The sequence below is a fragment of the Lagenorhynchus albirostris genome, chromosome 20 (assembly GCF_949774975.1).
Source record: "Lagenorhynchus albirostris chromosome 20, mLagAlb1.1, whole genome shotgun sequence".
Lineage (NCBI taxonomy): Eukaryota > Metazoa > Chordata > Mammalia > Artiodactyla > Delphinidae > Lagenorhynchus > Lagenorhynchus albirostris.
Window position 1 is genome coordinate 8,532,307 of NC_083114.1, and position 22,009 is coordinate 8,554,315.

Here is a 22,009-nt window from a genome sequence, read left to right on the forward strand (position 1 = left end):
TTTGGTAGTGTCCGAGGGTGGGTCTTGCTTGGCCAGGGTAATCTAAACCAGAAACGGCTCCAACTCCAAAATGCATGAATTTACCTATCACAGCCAATCAGCAGGGTACCTCACATACCATCCTTCTACTTTTGCGTCAAGCGCTTGTAAACCTGACATCCAAGACTTGGTATCAGCCCTCAAAATTGTGCATTTGAGATTACCTATATTTTATGTACACACACACACACACACACACAGACACACACACACACACACACAGACACACACACACACACACACACATGGCTTCCTAGCATCAGGGAGGAATACTGAAATGCCAAAAGTGACCCCTACTCCCGCAGACTGCTCAGGGTAGGTCAGTTTGCAAAGCAATGAGAAAAAGACCTGAAACAGTTATTTTCTCCATAGCCATGATTCAACACTGTTTCATCAGTCTCTCCTTAGGCTACTCTACTAGGAGTGCACAGCTCAGCCTGCCCTCAGGGATCTGAGAGTCCAGTCTCCATTCTCAGGGAAATTTCTTTAACCAAGGTGTTGAGCTATTCAGGGGGCAAACTGACTTGAGCTGTACGACAGGACAGTCACAACGGTCACAAGGAAGTGGCCTTTACACACACTCCTGTGAGCAAAGGGAGCAAGGACAGCTGTCAGCAAGAAGTCCTGACGATGCTGCCTCCGGAAATGTGATTGCAGGGCAGTAGGAAGAAAATGCTGCAATTTATTTAACCTTAATTCTTCCTTTGTTTTAAAAAGGGAGGGGGGCTATCAAGTACTTTGCTGAACTCTTATGAAAAATAATTTAGTTACATATAAAATCCTAGCATATGCTTGGTTCATGGCAGGTGCCATATACAGATACTATTTCTTTTCAGCTTTATTGAGATATAGTTGACATATAACATTATGTGAGTTTAAGGTGTACAAAGTGTTGATCTGATACACTAGCAAGTGATTACCACCATACCGTACACCTGCATCACACCTTACACCTGCATCACATCGCATAATTCCTACTTCTTTTTCCTGGTAAGAACATTTCAGATCTACTCTGGCAGCAACTTTCAAGTATATGATACAGTATCATTAGCTATAATCACCATGCTGTACCTCAGATCCCCAGAGCCTGTTCATCTAATATCTGGAAGTTCGTACCCTTTGACCAACATCCCCCTTTCCCCCATCTGCCATTCTAGTCTGTTTCTGAGTTCAGCTTTTTTTAGATTCTACATATAAGTGAGATCACATAGTACTTGTCTATCTCTGTCTGACTTACTTCACTGAGCATAATGCCTTCAAGGTCCATCCATGTTGTTGCACACAGCAGGATTTCCTTCTTTCTTGTGGCTGAATACTATTCTGTTGTGTGTGTGTGTGTATATATATATATATATATATATATACACATCACATACAGGTATTATTTTATTTTTTATTATTTATTTATGGCTGCGTTGCGTTGGGTCTTCGTTGTTGCACACAGGCTTTCTCTAGTTGTGGAGAGCAGGGGCTACTCTTCGTTGTGGTGTGTGGACTTCTCATTGCGGTGGCTTCTCGTTGCGGAGCACAGGCTCTAGGCACGTGGGCTTCAGTAGTTGCGGCTCATGGGCTCAGTAGTTGTGGCGCACAGGCTCTAGAGCACAGCCTCAGTAGTTGTGGCGCATGGGCTTAGTTGCTCTGCGGCATGTGGGATCTTCCTGGACCAGGGCTCAAACCCGTGTCCCCTGCGTTGGCAGGCGGATTTTTAAAATTTATTTATTTATTTTGGGCTGTGTTGGGTCTTCGTTGCGGAGCACGGGCTCTAGGCGCGTGGGCTTCAGTAGTTGTGGCACACAGGCTCAGTAGTTGTGGCTTGTGGGCTCTAGAGCACAGGCTCAGTAGTGGCACACGGGCTTAGTTGCTCCACGGCATATGGGATCTTCCCAGACTAGGGCTCGAACCCGTGTCCCCTGCATTGGCAGGCAGATTCTTAACCACTGCGCCACCAAGGAGTCCCACAGATATTATTTTAAAGCCTAAACTCCCTGGTGGCAGCGACAGTGCTTGGCACTGTAGCAAACCATCGAAAATTAATGGAATGAATGAATGAACGAATGAAAGAATAAATGCATACTAAAGGCTCAGTGCTAGGGATAAGGAAGGGAGCTTCTAAACTAGGAGAAGCAAAGATCAGGAATATTGAGTTCAGAGGCCAGCACCAGGGCAGTCCTATGACTCAGCTAGAGACACTGTCACAGAAGCTGCCAACAACTGCTTACACTTAGCACAGCGCTGCATTTAGAAAGAAGAATCAAGGGCTTCCCTGGTGGCGCAGTGGTTGAGAGTCCGCCTGCCGATGCAGGGGACACGGGTTCGTGCCCCGGTCCGGGAAGATCCCACATGCCACAGAGCGGCTGGGCCCGTGAGCCATGGCCGCTGAGCCTGCGCGTCCGGAGCCTGTGCTCCGCAACGGGAGAGGCCACAGCAGTGAGAGGCCCGCGTACCGCAAAGGGCAGACTTGATAGCTTATCTCAAAAAAGCTACTAATGAGTAATAGTTGGCCACTTCCTTATTTATTATGAAACAAATGTCTCATGACTTTTTATGTGTACCACATTTAAATTGATCTCATATAGCAGAATTCAGATCATGAACGGATGATGTAGTCTTTCTGTCCTGATTTGAATAAGATTGGCTTGTGGCTAAATGAATATGGTCAGCTTTTTGAATTTTGATAGTAATTCTGGTTCAACAAGTACTATCACTGTTTTCCCCTTCTAAAGAGATGATTAAACTTGAATAAGGAATGTTAAACTTTTCAGGGATATGGTGAATGCCTTCTCAAACCCTATAGGAGATTGGTTTTAGATTTAGATTTCTATACTGGTTATATTAATATATTTAAATACTGAGAAGCTCCCTTCACTGTCTCACAGACAAGCAAAATTCACGTGTGTTTCAAGTTGTGTTCATTTGCCTGTTAAAGCAAGGGCTGAAGATACACTGACAATGTCCATTTTATCTTTTTGGTCTTAACTATGCCAGTTTAATTAAAATTCTCTATCTAAAGTTTAAAAAATAAAATAAAAATAGAAAGAAGAATCCAGAAAGCTTCTGCTGTTTTCCAGATGAGCACGCTGAGGTCCTGAGTTGCTTGCTTTTGTCCGCCCCCATCCCCTTAAACCCCGACGAGGAAGGGGGGCATAGGACATCCCTCCGAGCTCAGATAAGTGACATAAGTGATGTGGTGCAGCGAAGCGGGGCAATGGAACCCCCTCCCCCCATGCATCCTAACTTCCCACCGCAGGAAGTTTCTCTGAACCGCATGTTGCTTCCCAGGCCCACAAAGGACAAAACGTGTTAGAACAGAACTGAAAACAGATCCAACAGCGTAAGGCATAGACAGATTCATAAAATTAGCCAAGGTTTTTTTGGGCATTTTGGTCCTTGTCTGTCCAAGACACACAGAAATAATATGAGGTACTTCTAAAGACACCGTGGGTGAAAACCACGGGGCCCAGGGGAGTCTCCCCGGCCTGCTCAGCAGCCTCCTTCCCGGGTCCAGTTTCGGGCATTGATGAAGAGCTGGAGCCAGGGGGAGGTGGTCATAGTGTCAAACGGAGGGGGTCGCCACGCCCACTGCCAAGGCCTCACAGACCGCTCAGGGTGAGGCATGAGAGCCAGGTGGCGGCCATCGGGGGAGCAGATGCCAGCCATGCCCCCTGGGGACCCGTTGGGATTCAGGGGGTACTGTTCCGTGGGGTTGCCGTCATCGTCTGCCCAGTGCAGCGGAGCCAAGCCCCTGGCCTCAATCTGGGCTTGGAGTTCCGGGGAAGAAAATGCCATGTAACCTGGGGCAGAAGGAGGGACGAGGGAAGGAGGGACGTGAGAGCAGAGCTCCCTGGCGTCCTCCCCCACCCTTGCCCTCAGGCCCTCCCCGACTCCCAGAAGCCTGACCTTCCCCATGGGCGCTCCACACGGGCAGCACGGCACCCTCCATCCCTCGCAGCATCAGGGCCGGCCCGGGCCCCACTCGCACGCTGGCCCAGCGCGACTCGAAACGCCCAGACTGGTTGTGGCGCAGCAGGAGGCCAGGCCGGGCCGGCCAGGACTCGTGGCCCATCTCTGCCGCCTCGTCACCAGGACTGCCTCCCACCCAGCCCAGCAGGGCCAGCAGCTGGCAGCCGTTACACACGCCCAGGCTGAAGGTGTCTGGCCGTTGCCGGAAGCGCCTCAGCTCAGCCCCGGCCAGGGGGTTAAAGGTCACAGCGGCTGCCCACCCTAGGCGGGAACAGGAGGCTGGGGTGAGCACCGGAATGAGGGGGGACTGTCGCCTTTCCATCCCAGCGTGCCCCATTACACTCGCTCAGGACCTCCCCCCTTTGCAGAGCTCAGGGCAAACGCCAGGGAAAAAAAGCAGGTTTAACTGATTGAAACAGATGTTGCCAACTCCTGGGCCTGAGACGGCCCATGACGAGTTTTCTGCTTAGGCAACAGAGCATTTTCAAAATTTTTTATTCAGTTGCCTAACATTTAATCAGGATTTCTGGCTTATCTTGAGAAACAGAAAGATCTGGCTGTGCCGAGCCTGCTTTCCGACAGGACAGCCTGCTGGAGCTGAGTAGCAGCTGCTGCTTCTGACAGGGCACATGCCCCCGGGCTTGGCACAGTGCACCCAGCCCACCTGCCTCACAAGCTACCTGCAGAGGGCTTCCCTGGTGGTGCAGTGGTTAAGAATCCGCCTGCCAATGCAGGGGACACGGGTTCGAGCCCTGGTCCGGGAAGATCCCACATGCTACGGAACAACTAAGCCCGTGCGCCACAACTACTGACCCTGCGCTCTAGAGCCCGCGAGCCACAAATACTGAGCCCGTGTGCCACAACTACTGAAGCCCGCGTGCCTAGAGCCCGTGCTCCGCAACAAGAGAAGCCACCACGAGAAGCCTGCGCAATGCAATGAAGAGTAGCCCCCGTTCGCTTCAACTAGAGAAAGCCCGCGTGCAGCAACGAAGACTCAATGCAGTCAATGAATGAATGAAAAAAAAAGGCTACCTGCAGGCCTGCTGGCGGCTGGCCCAGAATGAATGCGCTCACGCTCCCCCAGCCAGCCTTATGGAGGCGAGAGGCCAGTTCTCAGTCAAGGTAGAAGGGGGCTAAGGCAGCTCTTCAGGAATGTGCGGGGAGCGAGTGGGCAGGGCCGCACACCCACCTTTGGCAGAGCCCAGGACGTCCGCGTAGCTGAAGCCGCCCACGAAGGCCATGCCTTGGAACGTGTCCAGCCTGACTGCTCCAGAGCAGAGGTCCTGCATGGTCACGTCCCACACCTGGCAGGAGGGGGAGGGCAAGTGTCAGAGGGCCCATGGCCCAAAGCCCAGCCCCGGCTCTGCCGGGCAAGCTGCTCACCTCAAACCCAGCCAAGTGGAAGGCATCGGCCATCTCCCGGTCTCCGTTACTGCCTTCTTCTCGAAAGATGGCAACGCGGGGGGCGGGGCCACCTGGGGGGAGGAGTGTCCTTGTGCCAGAGGGTTACTTCCGCACCCCAGCGCCCCAGACACCTTGTCCAGGGCAGGCCCCGCATCCAAGCCTTGGGCTCCTCCCCAAAGTGCCCAGGCAGCCAAGCCACTACACATGTTTCCTCACCAGGCTCATGAGGCACGGAAGCTGTGGGGAAGGTGGGGGGCAGGCAGTAGGTGGGCCCCGTCCGCTCCCTCAGCCCTCCTTCTTCCTGGGCCACACAGTGGGGCTCTGCCTGCAGCCGATCCAGCTGGAAACTGGTCTCCTCCCAGAGGGCTCGTAGCTGCCCAACGGGCTCCTCCAGAACGACAGCCCCGTTCACTGATACCCGGACCTAGAGATGGGGGCAGATCTTTCAGGGGCTGAGAGCAAAGATGTCCACGTTGGGCCCCCTCCAAGGCTGGCAGAGGCAAACCACGACCTTCCCTCTGCAGGCCTGCCATTCCTCACTTCCTCACCGTGGCATGGGGCCCGGCACTGCCCGTGCGGCCCAGCTCCAGGCAGTGGAGGCCAGCCTCCCGGTAACGTGTCAGTACTTGGGCCAGGTCTGGCTCTTGCACCTCCAGCACCAAGCCTGGCTCCTCAGCGAACAGTACAGGCAGCGCTGGGAGAGTAACAGAGGGGTCAAGGTGACTAGGGTATTGCCAGGGACTCAGAGGTGGAGTCAGGGGGCTATGGCTAAAGGAACAAAGGCAGGGGTCAGGGATGGGGTGAGGCCTGGGAAAGCAGGACCAAGGATGTGGCCTCAGGGTCTGCAGGAGGTTTCAGAGGTGCCACCTGACTCAGTGGTCAGAAAAGATAGCAAGGGACTCAGGGGAAAAGGAGTTGGGGACACTCTACTCTTTAATAGGACATGGGGACGGTCCACAGGATGGGGCAGGCAGCCCAGGCTGGAACCTAGACCTCAGGCTCCTCACCATTGACCCCAGGGGCAGGGACGGCCACCTCTATCCCACAATTCCCAGCAAAGGCCATCTCTAGAAGGCAGGTGATGAGACCTCCGTCACTGACATCGTGGCCTGAGCAGAGGAGGCGGTCTGGAGGAAGGAATAAAATGCTTGGCAGCCTTGGGACCCAAACCTGGCAGCCCCGCCCCCCTTCTGGGCAGTTGGGAGAAGACGGGGGCGAGAGTGTGGGCTCGCTCAGAGAACCAGAGAGAAGGGCGTCAGACCCCTCTTCGCCCCCCAGCACGTGCTCAGCTGGCCAGTGCCTGCCCCGTGTCAGCCACAGGCACCGTCTCCTCCAGGGCCTCACTCACCTTTCAGCAGCCCCTGGGTGATGCCGAAGGCTCGCACCAAGTTCTCGGGAAGGTCCAGATCGGGAGGCTGCTCGCCGAGCTGGGAGAAGCACTGGGCCAGAGCTGTGCCCCCGAGCCGATGGCGCCCAGGACTCAGAGGCACGTAGAGCAGGTGGCCTGGGGAGACAGGGGCGCGGTGAGGGGAGATGGCTGGCTCAGGAGAAGCCCTCCCGCCGTGCTCACTGAAGTTCCCAGGACGTGGTGAGGCACCCAGACCACCAGCCCCAGAAGGCACCACGCCCCAGTGCTGAACGAGGGGGCCCAGCACTCACGAAGCAGACCCCAAACAAAGGACCAGGCTGTGAATCCACAGTGCACCGAGGAGAGGGAAGAACCCGTACCTCTCCCTCCGGGACACTTGAGGTCTGGGGTCACAGTGGCTGTAATGTCTGGACAGACAGCATAGGCTGAGATGACCAGCGACCCTGCAGAGCAAGGAGTGGAGAGTGAGGCGCAGCCCGGCCCACAGACCCGCCCCTCGCCCTCGGGCGCCCAGAGCTCACCAGGAGCCCGCACGGTCTCAGCGCCAACCCGGGCGGCCATGCTGAGGGAGTCCTTGCCACCATCCACTGCCACACCCAGGGCCGCCATCACGGCTGCCACAGCCCCACAGGCGTCGGCCAGAGCCGCACCCTCCCCTGGGAGCTTGGCCGCCCACATCCAGTTCCCGCTGCATTTCACATCCTGGGAAGCGGCAGAGACCCGCGTTAGGGAGGGAGGGCGGTGTGGAGAGGCTGCGGGCAGAGGGGTGAGCAGGCGGTGGTCGCATCTGCGTCCCAGAGGCCGGGGGCTCCAGGACAGAAGCTGCAGGGGACTCACCCGGAGGTCGGTGACCAGAGCAAACACCAGGTTGGTGAGGGCTTCAGCCACAGCCAGCCGGGCAGCAACCTTGGGGTCCAGCAGGCTCTTGACGGGCTGCTCTCCCAGGGCTGTGGCAGCCCCTACGAGCTCCTGGTGACTCAGTGCCACCACCGCCACGTCTGCCAGAGGGGTCTGCAGGGGTCCCACACACTGCTGCTGTGCCACCAGGCCGCTCACGGAGCGGTCCACCTGCGGAACCAGGTGGAGTTAGCAAGAGGCCAAGGGACAGGGACAAGGGGGTGGAAGGAGGCCTGGCTCACCCTGGACACAACAAGGCTCAGGGTGGACAGCAGGGGCTTAGGCCATCGGGGTAGCTGCCCTGCCCCTGCCACGTCCCCCTCGGGCCCGGTGGGCTCCCACAGCCATCCCCTGGGCTGGGTGAGCAGAGGGAAGGGCGCAGAGGGCTGAGAGGGCGGAGCAAGGGTGCGGGGCAGACCTTGCTGGTGAGGTAGCGCTTGCTGGCCACCGCAGGCAGCCTGAGGACCCGCGCCAGGGCCTGGCGCACACTCAGCCCTGGGGGCAAGGCCAGGGGCCGCAGCACAGGGAGACTCCTCTGGAGGAAGAACTCCTGCAACACAGGTGGCAACAGTGGTGTGAGCGCCTGGGGAGGTGCTGGGCACACAGGTGACAAAGCACGTGTAGGGCAGATGATGGTCTGAAGGGCTGGGCCAGAGAAGGAGAAACCTCCCGCCGCCCACATACCTTCCGGGGCATCTTGCCCAGCACCCAGTCCAGATCCAGGTCCACAGGCGTCGGGGGAGGTGTTGGGGGGGCATCCCCCTGGCCATCTCTTCCCATAGGACACTCCCGATCGTCCACCAGCACTATCTGTAGACCACAGGGACACCGCCCAGAGAGAACGAGACTGTGACCACCCGCAGGGAATAAACACTTCTGGAAAGCCGGGCAGAGGTGCTCTGTCCACCCCACTTGGCTTCTCCTGTTGAGCCCCCCGGCCCCACGCTGGTCCCCACGGCGCCCATGCTCTCGTCTCTTTCCTGAGACACTCTCCCTCCTGGGCAAGCCCACGCACAGCATCTGTTACCGACTCCCTGAGCCAACTCACCCTCCCGTCTCCCGTGATGGTGCCCACAAAGCAAACTGGGCAGCGTTCCCGGGCGCTGACACGACTCAGGAAGTCCCGGTCGGGGGCCCTCAGCAGAAGTGCATTTGACTCCTGGTACTCAGCCCCCCAGATTTCCAGGGCGTTCAGGGTCGGGTCCCCGAGCTGCACATCCATGGGGGAGGACGAAAGGGAAGGGTCAGTGGGTGCTCCCAGTCTCATGTTCTTGCTGGGAGTGGGGGACAGATGGGTGGGGCCGGCTGGGACTGACAGGGGCAGGGAGACAATCAGACTTCAGGGAGGAGACACACCTGGAAGCGGCTGGTATAAATGACAGCTCCGGCTGGGTCACTCAGCTCCTTCAGGACGTTGCCTGGTGAGAGGGTTTCCGGGAGAGGCTCTCATCTGGCCCTGGTCAGTACCAGGCAAACAAAAGGCCGTTCCCAGCCTCCAAAGGAGCCCCTAACTCTGTGCATCCCTGTTTGAACCGCTACTGCACCCTCTCCAGCGACTAACCCTGAGCCCGTCCAGAACGTGTAGTGGGTGCAGAGTGGGGCCCAGAGCTAGCTGGTTGGTTGCAGATCCGCGATACCTCTCCTCAAACTGAACCTGGCAGGAGACCAGGTAGGCCTGGTCCTCCGTCCCAACCCCTCCTCTCACCATTGCCACCGGCACCCTGGTCATGAAGGCTGCAGATGGGGTTTCCTCCGGGGGCCTCCACGCAAGCCCGGATCACACGGTTCATCTTCTGTTCCATCTCCGGGTCTCCCCGCTGCACAGCCCCAAAGTCCAGGTCGCTGGCGTTGTCTCCCTGCACCTGGGAGGACAGATGGCACATCTCAGCTCAGGGGGGCTGGGAGCTCACACCCCACCCATGCATGGGGCCCAGAGATGTCATGGAGTTGGCACCTGAGCTATTTGCACTTGCCTGCACGGACGAAGCAGCTCCGCCCCCGACTCCAATCCTGTAGACAGGACCCCCAACCTTCACAACATCCATGCCTGCGAGGAAGGAGGGCAGAATCAGAACACCCGGGAAGTGACCAGACGTGTGAGAACGAAGCAGTGTGAGGATAAAGGGAAGCTGGTATTAGAGGAGAGCAATCAAAATTCTTTGATTGGGTAAATACACTTTGAGGAATTTACCCTCCAGATTTATTCGCACAGGTACAGATCACCTACGTACAAAATTAAATACTGCAGCATTATTTGTATTACCAAAGACAAGAAATAATCTAAATGCTAACAACAGAGAACTGGTTAAATAAATTATAGTATAAGCCATATAATGAAAAACTAAGCCACCGAAACAGAGAATTTTTTTTTTGGCTATGCCGCGCGGCTTGCAGGATCTTAGTTCCCCAGCCAGAGATTGAATCCAAGCCCTCAGCAGTGAAAGCACAGAGCCCTAACCGCTGGACCACCAGGGACTACCCCCGAAAAAGAGAGTTACATATGAATATAATGAAGTAATCTGATCTCATCAGTATGAAATGATCTCCAAGTATATTGCTAAGCTGAAAAAAAGCAAGGTGCAGAAGTATGCCTACCCACTTAGAACAGCATCAACAAGAATAAAATACTTAAGACTTACACACTGAAAATTATGAAATATCTTAGAAGGCCTAAATAAATTGAAAGAGATCTCATGCTTATAGATCGGAAGACTTCATATTGTTATAATGGCAATACTCCCCAAAGCGAACTGCAGAGTCAACACAATCAGCCACCTTTTTCAAAGAAACTGACCGGCTGATCCTAAAATTTATATGGAAATTCGAGGGACCTAGAACAAAGCCAAAACAATCTTGAAAAAGAAGAACAAAATTGAAGGACTCATACTTTCTGCTTTTAAACGTACTGCAAAGCTACAGTAATCAAGACAGTGTGTTACTAGCAGAAGGAGACAGGTAGATAGATAGGTCATTGGAATAGAACTGTGAGTCCATAAATGAGCCCAAACATTTACAGCCAACTGATTTTTGGCAAGAGTCCCAAGACAATTCAATGGGGGTAAGAACAGTTTTTTACAAAAAGGATTTTGTTAGAACAACTGGATATCCACATGTGAAAGAAGGAAGTTGGATCCCTACTTCATACCATATACAAAAAATTCAAAATGTATCAGAGACCTAAACGTGAAAGCTAAAAGCTATAACAGTATTACAAGAGAATATATGAGTCAATCTTGGTGACCCTGGCTTAGGCAGTGGTTTCTTAGTCATGACACTAGAAGCCAGAAGCCACAAAGAAAAAATATACAGATAATTTATACTTTACCAAAATCAAAAACATTTGTGCTTCAGGGGACACCATGAAGAAAGTAAAAAGACAACCCACAGAATGGAAGAAAATATTTGCAAATCATTTACCTATCAGGTAAGGGGCTAGTACCCAGAATATGCAAAGAACTCTAACTTAAACTCCAAAAAAAAGAAAGAAAAACCAACTTAAAATTGGCCAAGGACATGAATAGATATTTCTCCAAGGAAGGTATACAGATAGCCAAGAAACAGGAAAAGATGCTTAACATCCTGAGTCATTAGGGAAATGCAAACCCAAACCACCATAAGATACTACTTCACATCCACTATGATGGCTATAATCAGAGAGACAGATAAGAGTTGGCAAGGATCTGGAGAAATCGGAACCTTCACACACTGCTGAGGGGAATGTAAAATGGTGCAGCTGCTTCAAAGACTGGGTACAGTTACCATGTGACCTAGCAAGTCCACTCCTAGTTACCTACCCAAGAGAATTCAGAACATAAGTACATAGGAAAACTTGTACACAAATGTTTATAGCAGGGCTTCCCTGGTGGCGCAGTGGTTAAGAATCCACCTGCCAATGCAGGAGCCCTGGTCCGGGAAGATCCCATATGCCTTGGAGCAACCAAGCCCGTGCACCGCAACTACTGAGCCTGGGCTCTAGAGCCAGCGAGCCACAACTACTGAAGCCCATGCGCTTAGAGCCCGTGCTCCGCAACAAGAGAAGCCACTGTGATGAGAAGCCCACGCACCACAACGAAGAGTAGCCCCCGCTCGCCACAACTAGAGAAAGCCCGTGCGCAGCAATGAAGACCCAGTGCAGGCAAAAATAAATAAATAAAATGTTTATAGCAGCATGATTCATAATAGCCGAAAAGCAGAAACAACCCAAATGTCTACCAGCTGATGAATGGAGAGACAAAATGATATAGCAACACGATGGAATATTATTCAGCCATAAAAAGGAACGAAGTACTGATACATACTATAACATGGATGAACCTTTAAGACATCACGCAAAGTGAAAGAAGCCAAACACAACATTTATAACAGGGAAATTCATCGAGACAGAAAGTAGATTACTGGTTTCCAGAGGCCGAGGAAGGGGGCATGGGGAGTGACTGCTCATGGGTGCCGGGTTTCTTTCTGGGATGATGAAAATGTTCTGGAATTAGTGGTGATTGATGCACAACTTTGTGAATATACTAAAACCACTGACTTGTACACTTTACAAGGGTAAACTTTATGTTATATGAATTACATCTTAATAAAATGGTTATTAAAAAAATGGGTGGGGAATTCCCTGGCGGTCCAGTGGTTAGGACTCAGCGCTCTCACTGCTGGGGCCCCGGGTTCGATCCCTGGTCAGGGAACTAAAATCCCATAAGCTGCGCAGCGAGGCCAAAAAGAAAAAAAAGGTGTGCACACATGCTATTTGTTTAAACAAGGGGGGGCAAATATACACATGGGTCTGTTTATGTATGCAGGAAAAACCTCTGGTAGGGTACAAAAGTAACCAATTAACATTGGTTATCTCTAGGGAGGGAAACTGGGTGGCTGAAGGTCAGGGGAAGGAGAGTTTCCACTGTATAACCTTTCTTTGCATTTTAAATTTTGAGCCATGTGACAGGTCACCCATTCAATAAATGGTACCTGGCCTTTATCTTGATTCCACCACAGGTCCTAGCATGGTGCCCGGCACCCGATGGGCGCTCAGTAAATGTCGACCGATTGAACTGAGCTTGCAGATAAAAACAGGCCCTGAATAAACACTGGCTGCCTTGACTTAGCAGGGTGGGCCTCTGCCATGCAGAAGTCAACCCGGGAAGAAACAGGCCACACAGACTGAGCCTGCCCCACTGGCATAAAGCCCTGCCCTGCCTTGAAAGCCTGTACTGGGGAGAGGAGACATGAGCTGGGAGATAAAAAACAAACCACTGAAGTTCCTGTAAATTCCACTCCTGCGGCTGCCACGTGCTGGGGAGAAAGCTGGCTGGACCTGGTAGACAGGTGGCGGGCTCTTACCTGGCTCTGGGGGCTCCTTGCTCACATGCTCAGCTTCCATGCACCCAATGCCTCCACTAAACATGATGGGCTTGATCCACTCGCGCCGCTGGCCATCTGGGAGCTGGAGGCCCAAGGAACGGGCAAAGCCTGGAGCGTGGACGGCACAGGGACAGGGGACAGGGTCTAGTCGGCCAGGCTCCTCAGCGCTCGCTGGGTCACACACCTCAACCCACCCCGCCTCTGGGACTGTTATCCCCCACGCCCCCGCAAGCCTCACCAGCCAGAACTGGTTCTCCAAACTTGTTGCCGTAGTCAGAAGCCCCATTACTGGCCTCGATGGCAATCTCCAGGGGTCGGGCAAAGTTCCCAGGATACTGGAAGCTTGGATCCTCCCAGGGCATACTGTAACCTGGGCAGGAAGGAGAAAGATGGGTGGACTGTGAAGACGGAAGATGGAGGAGTCACGGCCCTTCAGGAAGAGTCTGACTCTTGGGACCAGAGTTCTTAACACTTTCCAAGAAACTGGACTTTGGGACTTCCCTGGCTGTCCAGTGGTTAAGACTTCCCCTTCCAGTTCGGGGGGTGGGGGTGGGGGACGGAGGGTGCGGGTTCGATCCCTGGTCAGGGAGCTAGGATCCCACGTGCCTCGCAGTCAGAAAACCAAAGCATAAAAGCAGAAGCAATAAACAAATTCAACAGAGACTTTAAAAATAGTCCACATCAAAACAAAACAAAACAAAACAATTGGATTTTGGGGGGCAGTTGAGGGCCGTAAGTCCAACCCAGTACCACAATTGTTTTTGGCTAAGTAGATACTGGTTTATAAAGAAAATTGTGGTTCTGCAAAGCCAGATCTGGGTCTTCCTTGGCCTACTGTCCTCACAACCATGGTTGGCGAAAGGCCAGCTATTCTAGAGCCCTCCCTCCCAAGAAAAGGTACCCATGATGACCCTTTGACCTGAGAGATAAGTGTCCAGTGCCTGCCAGGACAAAGGGTCTGGAAGGGGAGATGGGTAGAGAGGAAAGAGACGGGACCTGGGATGTGCAGGTTTCCAAAGCAATAGCCAGCAGTGCCAGCCACCACGTGGGCCCCGCGGCCTGTGCACTGGACATCTCGGATCCGGCCCCCTGTGCCAGTGGTCGCACCGCTGAAGGGGGCTACTCCTGTGCAGAGAGAGGGAGGGTATGGGTACTGAAAAGGCAAACTCCACCTCTGACCACCCCACTGAAAATAAGGACATGCAGCCGACCTGCTGGTCCCCAGGTGGGCCTGGGGCCTTTGCCCTACCCTATACTCTGACCCTGCCTATCCCTCCTGGGGACTCATCTCACCCGTGGGGAAGTTGTGGGTCTCTGCCGTGAAGACGACATGTCTCAGCCCCTGACGTTGCCGGAAGCAGCTTGGCCGTGAGGGGTCCTCGGGACGCAGGAATTGGACTTCCTTCCCCTGGATTGCACTGTGGACACATCGTTCCGAGTCTCACTTCCTTCCTGGCATCTGCACTTACCCCACCAGAGCCTGGGGCCTCCCATTCCCTGGGTCTGAGGTCACCCCAGCTGAGGGCACAGCCCACCTGCTGTTGTCACAGAACTTGAGGACGTTGTTGGGGTGCGAGGATGCCTGGGTGCCCATGATGGACTCAAACAGCGAGCGTGCCAGCTCCCGCCCATCCACGTGGAGTCGGCCCTTGAAGAACCAGTGTCGGCTGTGCTCACTGCAGGGGGTGACGTGGGGAGGGAAAGGCAGGGTGGAAACATGGGTCATTTCTCAGGCCTTGCCATGTCTTCTCATCAGCATAAACGGCAGAGTTACGGCCACAGGTCAAAACAGATTCCAGAAGTCATAAGCTTCCAACAGTCTGTCATTGTGGATGGTCCAGATCCAGCGTGAAGATAAAACCAAGATGTGAATGCAGACTACGGGATGGATGGGGAACCCAGGTACTCAGACAGACTCAGGGAGGCCCCTAGGCCAAGAGAGAGCCATGCAGAGTCCCTGCGGTCTTCCCTTCCAACCTCCATGGGCTCAGACATCAGAATGTCCCCATTCCTCCCCACCTATTGGACTGAGCCAAGTCGAAGGCCTCCACAGTGCTGGGGTTCCGCTGCAGCTCCTGGAAGCGCTTGGTGTAGAAATCCAGGTCCCAGGAGTCTAGGGCCAGACCTAGGAGACAACCACCAGAAGAGCTGACTGTGGGACTCAGCACCCCTACTAGCCTGGCCTGGGCCTTCCTCCAGGGACCCCTGCGCACCTAGCTCCTGGTTGGCTTTCTCCAGGGCAGACCGGCCCTCGGCCAGTATGTCAATTGGGCCGCCAAGGGGTGCTGGGGTGCACCCCAGGGAGAAGCTCTGGATGGGACAGGGGAAGTGCTGCTCCGTCATCCGGTCATGCAGGGTAGCCAGGGCGACGGCCTCTAGCTCAGCCGAAGGCGGGTGGGCAAACTAGGGGTGGAGACACACACAGAAGGCGAGGGGTGCAGGGTTGAAGAATGGACAAGATGGTCCACCCTCGTCCTCCAAGCCACACAGGACCAGCCCACTGCTAGCCTCTCTGGCACCTTTGTTCAGATTAGAAAAAGACGCTCCTTCCAGGCATGAGTCCCTGTCAGCACGCACAGATTAGTAAGGGAGCACAGGCTGGGTTTCTGTCCTATTCACTCCTTGACCAGGTGGCCTCAGGCAGTGAACAACCTGCAAACAGGGCAGGCGTCAAAGCAGGAACTCCTCTCCCTGCTTCTCAGCGTTTCCTTAGAGTTTAGGACCCAAAATCTCTTCCGCTTCCTCCTCCTGATGCCCACCTGACTGCCTACGAGCTCACCGAGAGCAGGTAGCGCCGGGTCGGCTCCACGCGGTCCACGGCCCCCAGCCCCGCAGCCTGGCACACTGACACGATGTTGCTGGATGTTGGCGTGGAGAAGTTCAGCCTGTGGATTGGTTAGGACCAGATGGTTAGAGCCCCAGCTGAGAAGGTGGATCCTGCCCACTGCTGTCCAGGCAATCTCCCACCTCTACTTACCACCCCCCCGCACCTGCCCACACCGCTGGCCTCCAGCCTCAGACCTGGGCACCAAGAAACCTGCTTTCAAAGGTCATTCAAATCAAACCGTAACTGTTCTGTAGCAACAAAATGCTTCAATTTCAACTTCTCAGGATACAACGTGTCATATTTCCAGAACATGCCTGGCAGCTGGCTCAGTCTTCAAAGGTATCTTCCCACATGGGGAAAGCATGTGCCCAGCTTTCTAGGCGGGGAGTAGGATGAAGGGAAAACTAGTCTCCCAAGGACCGCAAGAGGAGGAAGAGGAATGAAAGTGGAAGGGGTGGCAGTGTGTCTGGAAAGGCTGACGGGCTCCGGACCGTGGAACGAGCTACCCGAGGCTGAGACACGTGCCTGGGCCCGACCTCCAGCAGCAGGTCAGTGGGGCCGGGAAGGAGCCAGGACTCCTGAGCGACATCGTCCAGTAACAAGGGGCAGCCAAACAGCCACGTCAGCTTCTTCATCTCCTCGGCGCTCGGGGAGGACTCAGCTGCAGGGAGACAGGGCAAGGACACCTTGAGACACTGCCCCTGGCACTTGGCACCTCTCCCGAAGAATCCAGTAAGTGGCCCAACCTGTCCAGTTCACATTGTAGCACAGCTCGGTCTTGACACCCTGCAGCTCTGGCAGTTCCCCTTGCAGCTTCCTTTGAGTATATTCAGAGGCTGCCCTCTCGTGGCCAGAGGGACGGACATAGAAGTGAAGGACTGAGGACATCTCTGTAGGTGTCCTTTGCTGGCGAGATGAGTCAGAAAAAATAACATTCACTAGAGCCTATCTGTTGAACTGATTTCAAGTTTCAAGGACAGCTGAGGCTGTGGAAGCATTAGGGATGTGGTGGGGGAAAGCAGTGGGGGCACTGAGGCATAAATGTATCCAGACATTTCCCGTCCAGTGTGGTCAAGGCCACACGACTGTGGGTACCAACCTAGCACTTTAGGAGTGGGAAAGCCTTCCTAAGGGAAATGGCATCTAAGCGTGAACCTGAAGGATGAGCTGGATGGGGCTGGCCAGTGAAGTCAAATGATAGTTCCTCTACTTCACTGTTTCAAAATATTATCTCCCTGCTCAAGGTAAATCCAAAGCCTTTAGCCTGACAGTCAAAGGCTCTCCACATCTATTCCCCAACTACTTTTCAACTTCTGATCCCACTGCTTCTCGATAGGACCCTGGCTTTACTCACTAAACCCTGCCTAGCCTCCTCGCCATTCCTTTGCCTCATCCTAGAATGCCTATGCCTATCCCTATCCTGTCCAAAGCTTTCCCATTTGTCAAAGTGAGTACAGGTCTCACCAACTCTGGGAGGCCTTCATCACTGCGCCAGTGCTCAGGGCCACCTCCCTCCTAGCAGAGCTGAGGGCTTCTGATCTGCACCATTCATTCAGCTCTGATCTCTCTCTCTCTCCCTCCCTCCCTCCCTCTCCTTCTCTCCCCCCCAACCCCGCCCTCTCTCTCTCTCTCTCTCTCTCTCTCTCTCTCACACACACACACACACACACACACACACACACACACACACACACACACACACACACACACACGTCTCCCAGGTGTACACGCCCTCTTCCCAAGGAAGTGGGAGGAAAGGAAGCTCATTGCCTCGCTTCTTCACTTGGACAACTCATAGGCATCTCAAATCTAACTTACTCAAGGCTGACTTTGACTATTCTGTCAAGGTCACCAAAGACTGCAACGTTGCCAATCTAGAGGTCACTTAACTTCTTACCTTATTCGACCTCTCAGCAGCATTTGACTTATTCATTCTCTACTTCCTGAAACACCCTCCTCTCTTGGCTTCTCGACACCGCTCTCCTGATATTCCTCTCCCTTCTGGTTGCTCCTTCTCGGTCACCTGTGCTGGCTCCGACTCTTCTGCTCCACCTCTAAATGGTGGGTGCCCAAGACTGTGCCCTTTCTTCTCTTCCCTCTAAATGTTCTTCCTAAGAGACTTCATCCGGACCTGTGGCTTTAAATACAATCTATGAGACTGAACCAATGAAACTGCCAGCATTCAACCATTTTTGACTCAAAATGGCCATTTCACATGATTCGAGTTACTATCTGCCAACATTCCATAACTTTATCCAACTCTGACTCTCCCTGAAACTCCAAACTAGTACATTCAAATGCTTAGGTGACACTGCCATATAGATGTCTCATAAACACAGATAGCCTGTTCTGGCCAAAACAGAAATTTTGATTTATCGTTTCTCCACACCTGTGGTTTCCCCCCATTTTCCCCATCTCGGTTAACACCACCATCATCCAATCTGTTGCTCAAGTCAAAAACACAGGAGTCGATCTTAATTTTTCTTTCCCTGAGCCCTCTCTATACCCAATCTGCCAGCGAATCCATTTCCAAACATATCCCAAATCTGTCCACGTCCTTTCCTCTTTGCTACCGTCACTCCAGTTCAAGTCAGTACCAGGACTCACTTGGACTAATGCACCAGTAGCCCTCCTGACCAGGACCCCTGATCCTACCGCTGCCCCAACCACAATCCACTCGCCACAAGTTAGCATAAATGAGATCATGGCTTCTCATCACACACGGTATAACATTCCAACTCAGTACCCTGCTTTATGTTGTCTGGCCATTGCCTACCTCTCCAACCCTATCTCACACCACTCTCCTTCTCGCCTACAGTGCACCAATCACACTGGCTTCTTTTCTATTACTGTTTTCTAACTTGCCAAGCTCAGTTCCGAAAGGCATTTTTCTCACCCTGCTATTTGCATGGCTAGCTTTCTTGTTATTTAAATTTCAGGTAAAATTCACCTCCTTGAAAAGGCGTTCCTTGACCAACTGCTCTGAAGTAGCCATTATGAGATGGTCTTATATTAATCTCCTATATGGTATTTATCACTATCTGACATTTTATTTTTAGCTCTGCCTTCCCCACTAGAGCAAAATCTCGATGAGGGCACGAACTGTAGCTATTTTACCTCCATCGGATTACCAAGGCTTAGAACAATATCTGGGGCTTAAAAACCAAAAAATCTCAAACTTGTAGACTGACAAGTTCCAGGCCAGGTCTCATTTCAGCAACCAATGTTCCTGCCAGATCGTGATTCCTCCCATTCTCAGCGCCCCCACCCAATGCTTATGACCCCTTTATTTTATTTTATTTTATTTTTTTCCTTTTGCCGCACTTCGTGGCTTGTGGGATCCTAGTTCCCGGACCAGGGATTGAACCCGGCCCTCGGTAGTGAGAGCGCTGAGTCCTAACCACTAGACTGCCAGGGAATTCCCCTTATGACCCTTTTTAAAGTTAGGCGCCTCAGTTGTCCTCCATACCATAATTCCTTCACAGGAATTATCACAACCCGAAATCATTTTGTTTATTATACCAGTTGATTTTCGTCTATCATTCCCAGTGAAACAATATCTCCAAGAGCACAAAGACAGGATTGTCTACATCAGGGCTGTCTCCCCAAAGACCAGCATGGTACTTGACATAAAACAGGCTGTCAACGGATTTTTTCTTGGTTGAATGAATGGTCATACAGGGGATGAGTTTACGTGGGGTCTCCCCTGCCAGGCGTCCAACAAACGCGAATGAACACCTGCACTAACGCGGGCACCCAGGCGCCCGCTGGGCGCAGCTCGGCCTGGTGGGGATCCTGCACCGGCTTGGATCAGGCTTTGGGTGGGTGGCTACGGGGTGAAACATATAGGGGTATCCGGGTTTGCGCGCGGTAACCATACGCACGTGGCAGCCGTTCTCGCAGTCCCTGAGCTCCTGGAATCCTGGCGCGCCCACTTGCGTCATCCGCGTGCGCCGCAGGAAGAGGCGAAGCATGAGAACGCCCCCGCCCCCTCCTGCCCGCCGGGGTCTTTTAACTTTTGTTAAAATACAGTCAGATCCGTGCAGCCAGCTTGAGCTCTGACGGAGAGAGCACCTTACCTGTCCAGGACTCGGTTTACCCTCCCCCTACTCCCTTGGCTTTCTTTCACTTTTATCTTTTCTGAATGAATTCATTTATTTAATTCTTAGCAGGGTGGGAGGCATATATATATATATATATATATTTTTTTTTTGTAGGGGGCAGGGCGCACCCAGATCGCTATGTGGAACCTCCCCGACCAGGGATCGAACCCATGACCCTTGCATTGGAAGCACTAAGGCTTAACCACTGGACCACCAGGGAAGTTGGGGAGGGATATGTTTTTAATTTCTGTATTCTGGCTAGTTACAGTGACAATAATAATGATTGGAAGAATTTATTGAGCACCCATTAAGGTACTTTACATGATCTCGCCCATCCTCACAAAAACCCTGTTTTACAGATGTGGAAGCTGAGGCTCATTGCCATGCTCTCGTTCCTTAGTTTTGTAACTCAAACACTTAGCAGCTTTGTACTGTTTTTTGGCACATTTTTTTAAACTCTCATACTATATACATATACGATTGTGATAGGGACAGAGTTAAGGGACAAATTAGGTAATTAAATAGTTAATCCCACTAGGGGATTGCAAGTAAAGAAAAAAGTATGGGAGACCCCTGTAAGTTAATGATCACTCAAGAAAACAGGTTTGCTTAACCACAAAACCAAGCAGGCCTGCTTAGCAACAAACCATGCAACAGAAGCATGAGACATGCCCCCCAAAAATAAAACCCTGGTGGCATGAGACCCACATCCTGCCCAGTGAGCTCAGTAAGTTAATGACCCCTAGGACATGCTCTCTGCACACATAAAAAACAATAATTTATGGAAAGATGACATATCAAAGTAAAAGACCCTCATTGTACTGAGACCTGAAATAATTTTTCCATAGTGCCATGACAGTCATGGCTTGACCATGTAGGGACAAGAAAAGTGACTTCCAGATTCATCAGTTTGTCCCTGATCCTTCTCCTGACTTGGGTCCTATATCTCCCGCTGCCCCCTGAACAAGTGTAGCTTATTCAAAATCACTGGATCTGAGACAGCTCCCAATCCTCCATACTTACCCCACTCTTTGACAGAACCTGTGGCCCTCTCATTTGATCCTGCATGCTGCCACCAGATTAAGCTGCTAACCCGACATTTAAATCACACCAACGAGGGTGCTGGTGGATCCAGTTCAACTTACAGTCTGATCACTGTAGCCTAAACTCAACTCTCCCTCCTATGAACTAGCAGAGGTAAATCCCAGGATATAGGGCACACTTTAATGGACTTGGTAAACTAGAGCTAATCAATGAATTTGGTATAGTAGCAGGATACAAAATAAATGCACAGAAATCTCTTGCATTCATATACACTAATGATGAAAAATCTGAAAGAGAAATTAAGGAAACACTCCCATTTACCACTGCACAAAAAGAATAAAATACCTAGGAATAAACCTACCTAGGGGGCTTCCCTGGTGGCGCGGTGGTTAAGAATCCGCCTGCCAATGCAGGAGCCCTGGTCCGGGAGGATCCCACATGCTGCGGAGCAACTAGGCCCGTGTGCCACAACTGCTTAGCCTGCGCTGTAGAGCCCATGAGCCACAACTACTGAGCCCACGTGCCACAACTACTAAAGCCCGTGCCCATGCTCTGCAACAAGAGAGGCCACCGCAGTGAGAAGCCCGTGCACTGCAACGAAGAGCAGCCCCCGCTCGCTGCAACTAGAGAAAGCGCACGGGCAGCAACGAAGACCCAACGCAGCCAAAAATAAATAAATAAATAAATCTATTTAAAAAACAACAACAACAAAAAAAACCTACCTAGGGAGACAAAAGACCTGTATGCAGAAAACTATAAGACAATGATGAAAGAAATTAAAGATGATACAAACAGATGGAGAGATATACCATGTTCTTGGATTGGAAGAATCAATATTGTGAAAATGACTATACTACTCAAAGCAATCTACAGATTCAATGCAATCCCTATCAAATTACCAATGACATTTTTTACAGAACTAGAACAAAAAATCTTAAAATTTGTATGGAGACACAAAAGACCCTGAATAGCCAAAGCAGTCTTGAGGGAAAAACCAGAGCTGGAGGA

At 52.3% G+C, this 22,009-nt stretch overlaps 1 protein-coding gene across 13 annotated transcripts in view; it reads right to left on the bottom strand.

The window, feature by feature from the left end:
* Positions 1–19,788, bottom strand: part of PFAS (phosphoribosylformylglycinamidine synthase) — a 31,398-nt gene extending 11,610 nt beyond the window's left edge. For 5 of the 13 annotated variants that reach the window (XR_009537720.1, XR_009537719.1, XR_009537718.1 and 2 more), the window contains exons 1-24: positions 16,601–17,395; positions 16,380–16,515; positions 15,807–15,912; positions 15,241–15,430; positions 15,047–15,152; positions 14,563–14,703; positions 14,321–14,445; positions 14,024–14,152; positions 13,266–13,397; positions 13,007–13,135; positions 9,643–9,716; positions 9,375–9,531; positions 9,026–9,087; positions 8,718–8,879; positions 8,354–8,479; positions 8,088–8,219; positions 7,610–7,840; positions 7,294–7,474; positions 7,132–7,215; positions 6,752–6,907; positions 6,411–6,530; positions 5,952–6,097; positions 5,620–5,827; positions 5,189–5,303 (exon numbers count right to left, since the gene is read on the bottom strand). Coding sequence is in view for 7 of the 13 variants with exons in the window: in XM_060135322.1 (XP_059991305.1) it covers positions 5,189–5,303; positions 5,620–5,827; positions 5,952–6,097; positions 6,411–6,530; positions 6,752–6,907; positions 7,132–7,215; positions 7,294–7,474; positions 7,610–7,840; positions 8,088–8,219; positions 8,354–8,479; positions 8,718–8,879; positions 9,026–9,087; positions 9,375–9,531; positions 9,643–9,716; positions 13,007–13,135; positions 13,266–13,397; positions 14,024–14,152; positions 14,321–14,445; positions 14,563–14,703; positions 15,047–15,152; positions 15,241–15,430; positions 15,807–15,912; positions 16,380–16,515; positions 16,601–16,742 (3,290 nt within the window). In the remaining 6 variants the exon portion in view is untranslated. Of the gene's footprint in view, positions 1–3,371; positions 3,831–3,936; positions 4,261–5,031; positions 5,304–5,382; positions 5,475–5,619; positions 5,828–5,951; positions 6,098–6,410; positions 6,531–6,751; positions 6,908–7,131; positions 7,216–7,293; positions 7,475–7,609; positions 7,841–8,087; positions 8,220–8,353; positions 8,480–8,717; positions 8,880–9,025; positions 9,088–9,374; positions 9,532–9,642; positions 9,717–13,006; positions 13,136–13,265; positions 13,398–14,023; positions 14,153–14,320; positions 14,446–14,562; positions 14,704–15,046; positions 15,153–15,240; positions 15,431–15,806; positions 15,913–16,379; positions 16,516–16,600; positions 17,396–19,738 lie in introns of those variants that run through there. The other 8 variants (XR_009537716.1, XR_009537717.1, XM_060135319.1 and 5 more) reach the window with 7 other exon arrangements.
* Positions 19,789–22,009: the final 2,221 nt, after the last annotated feature.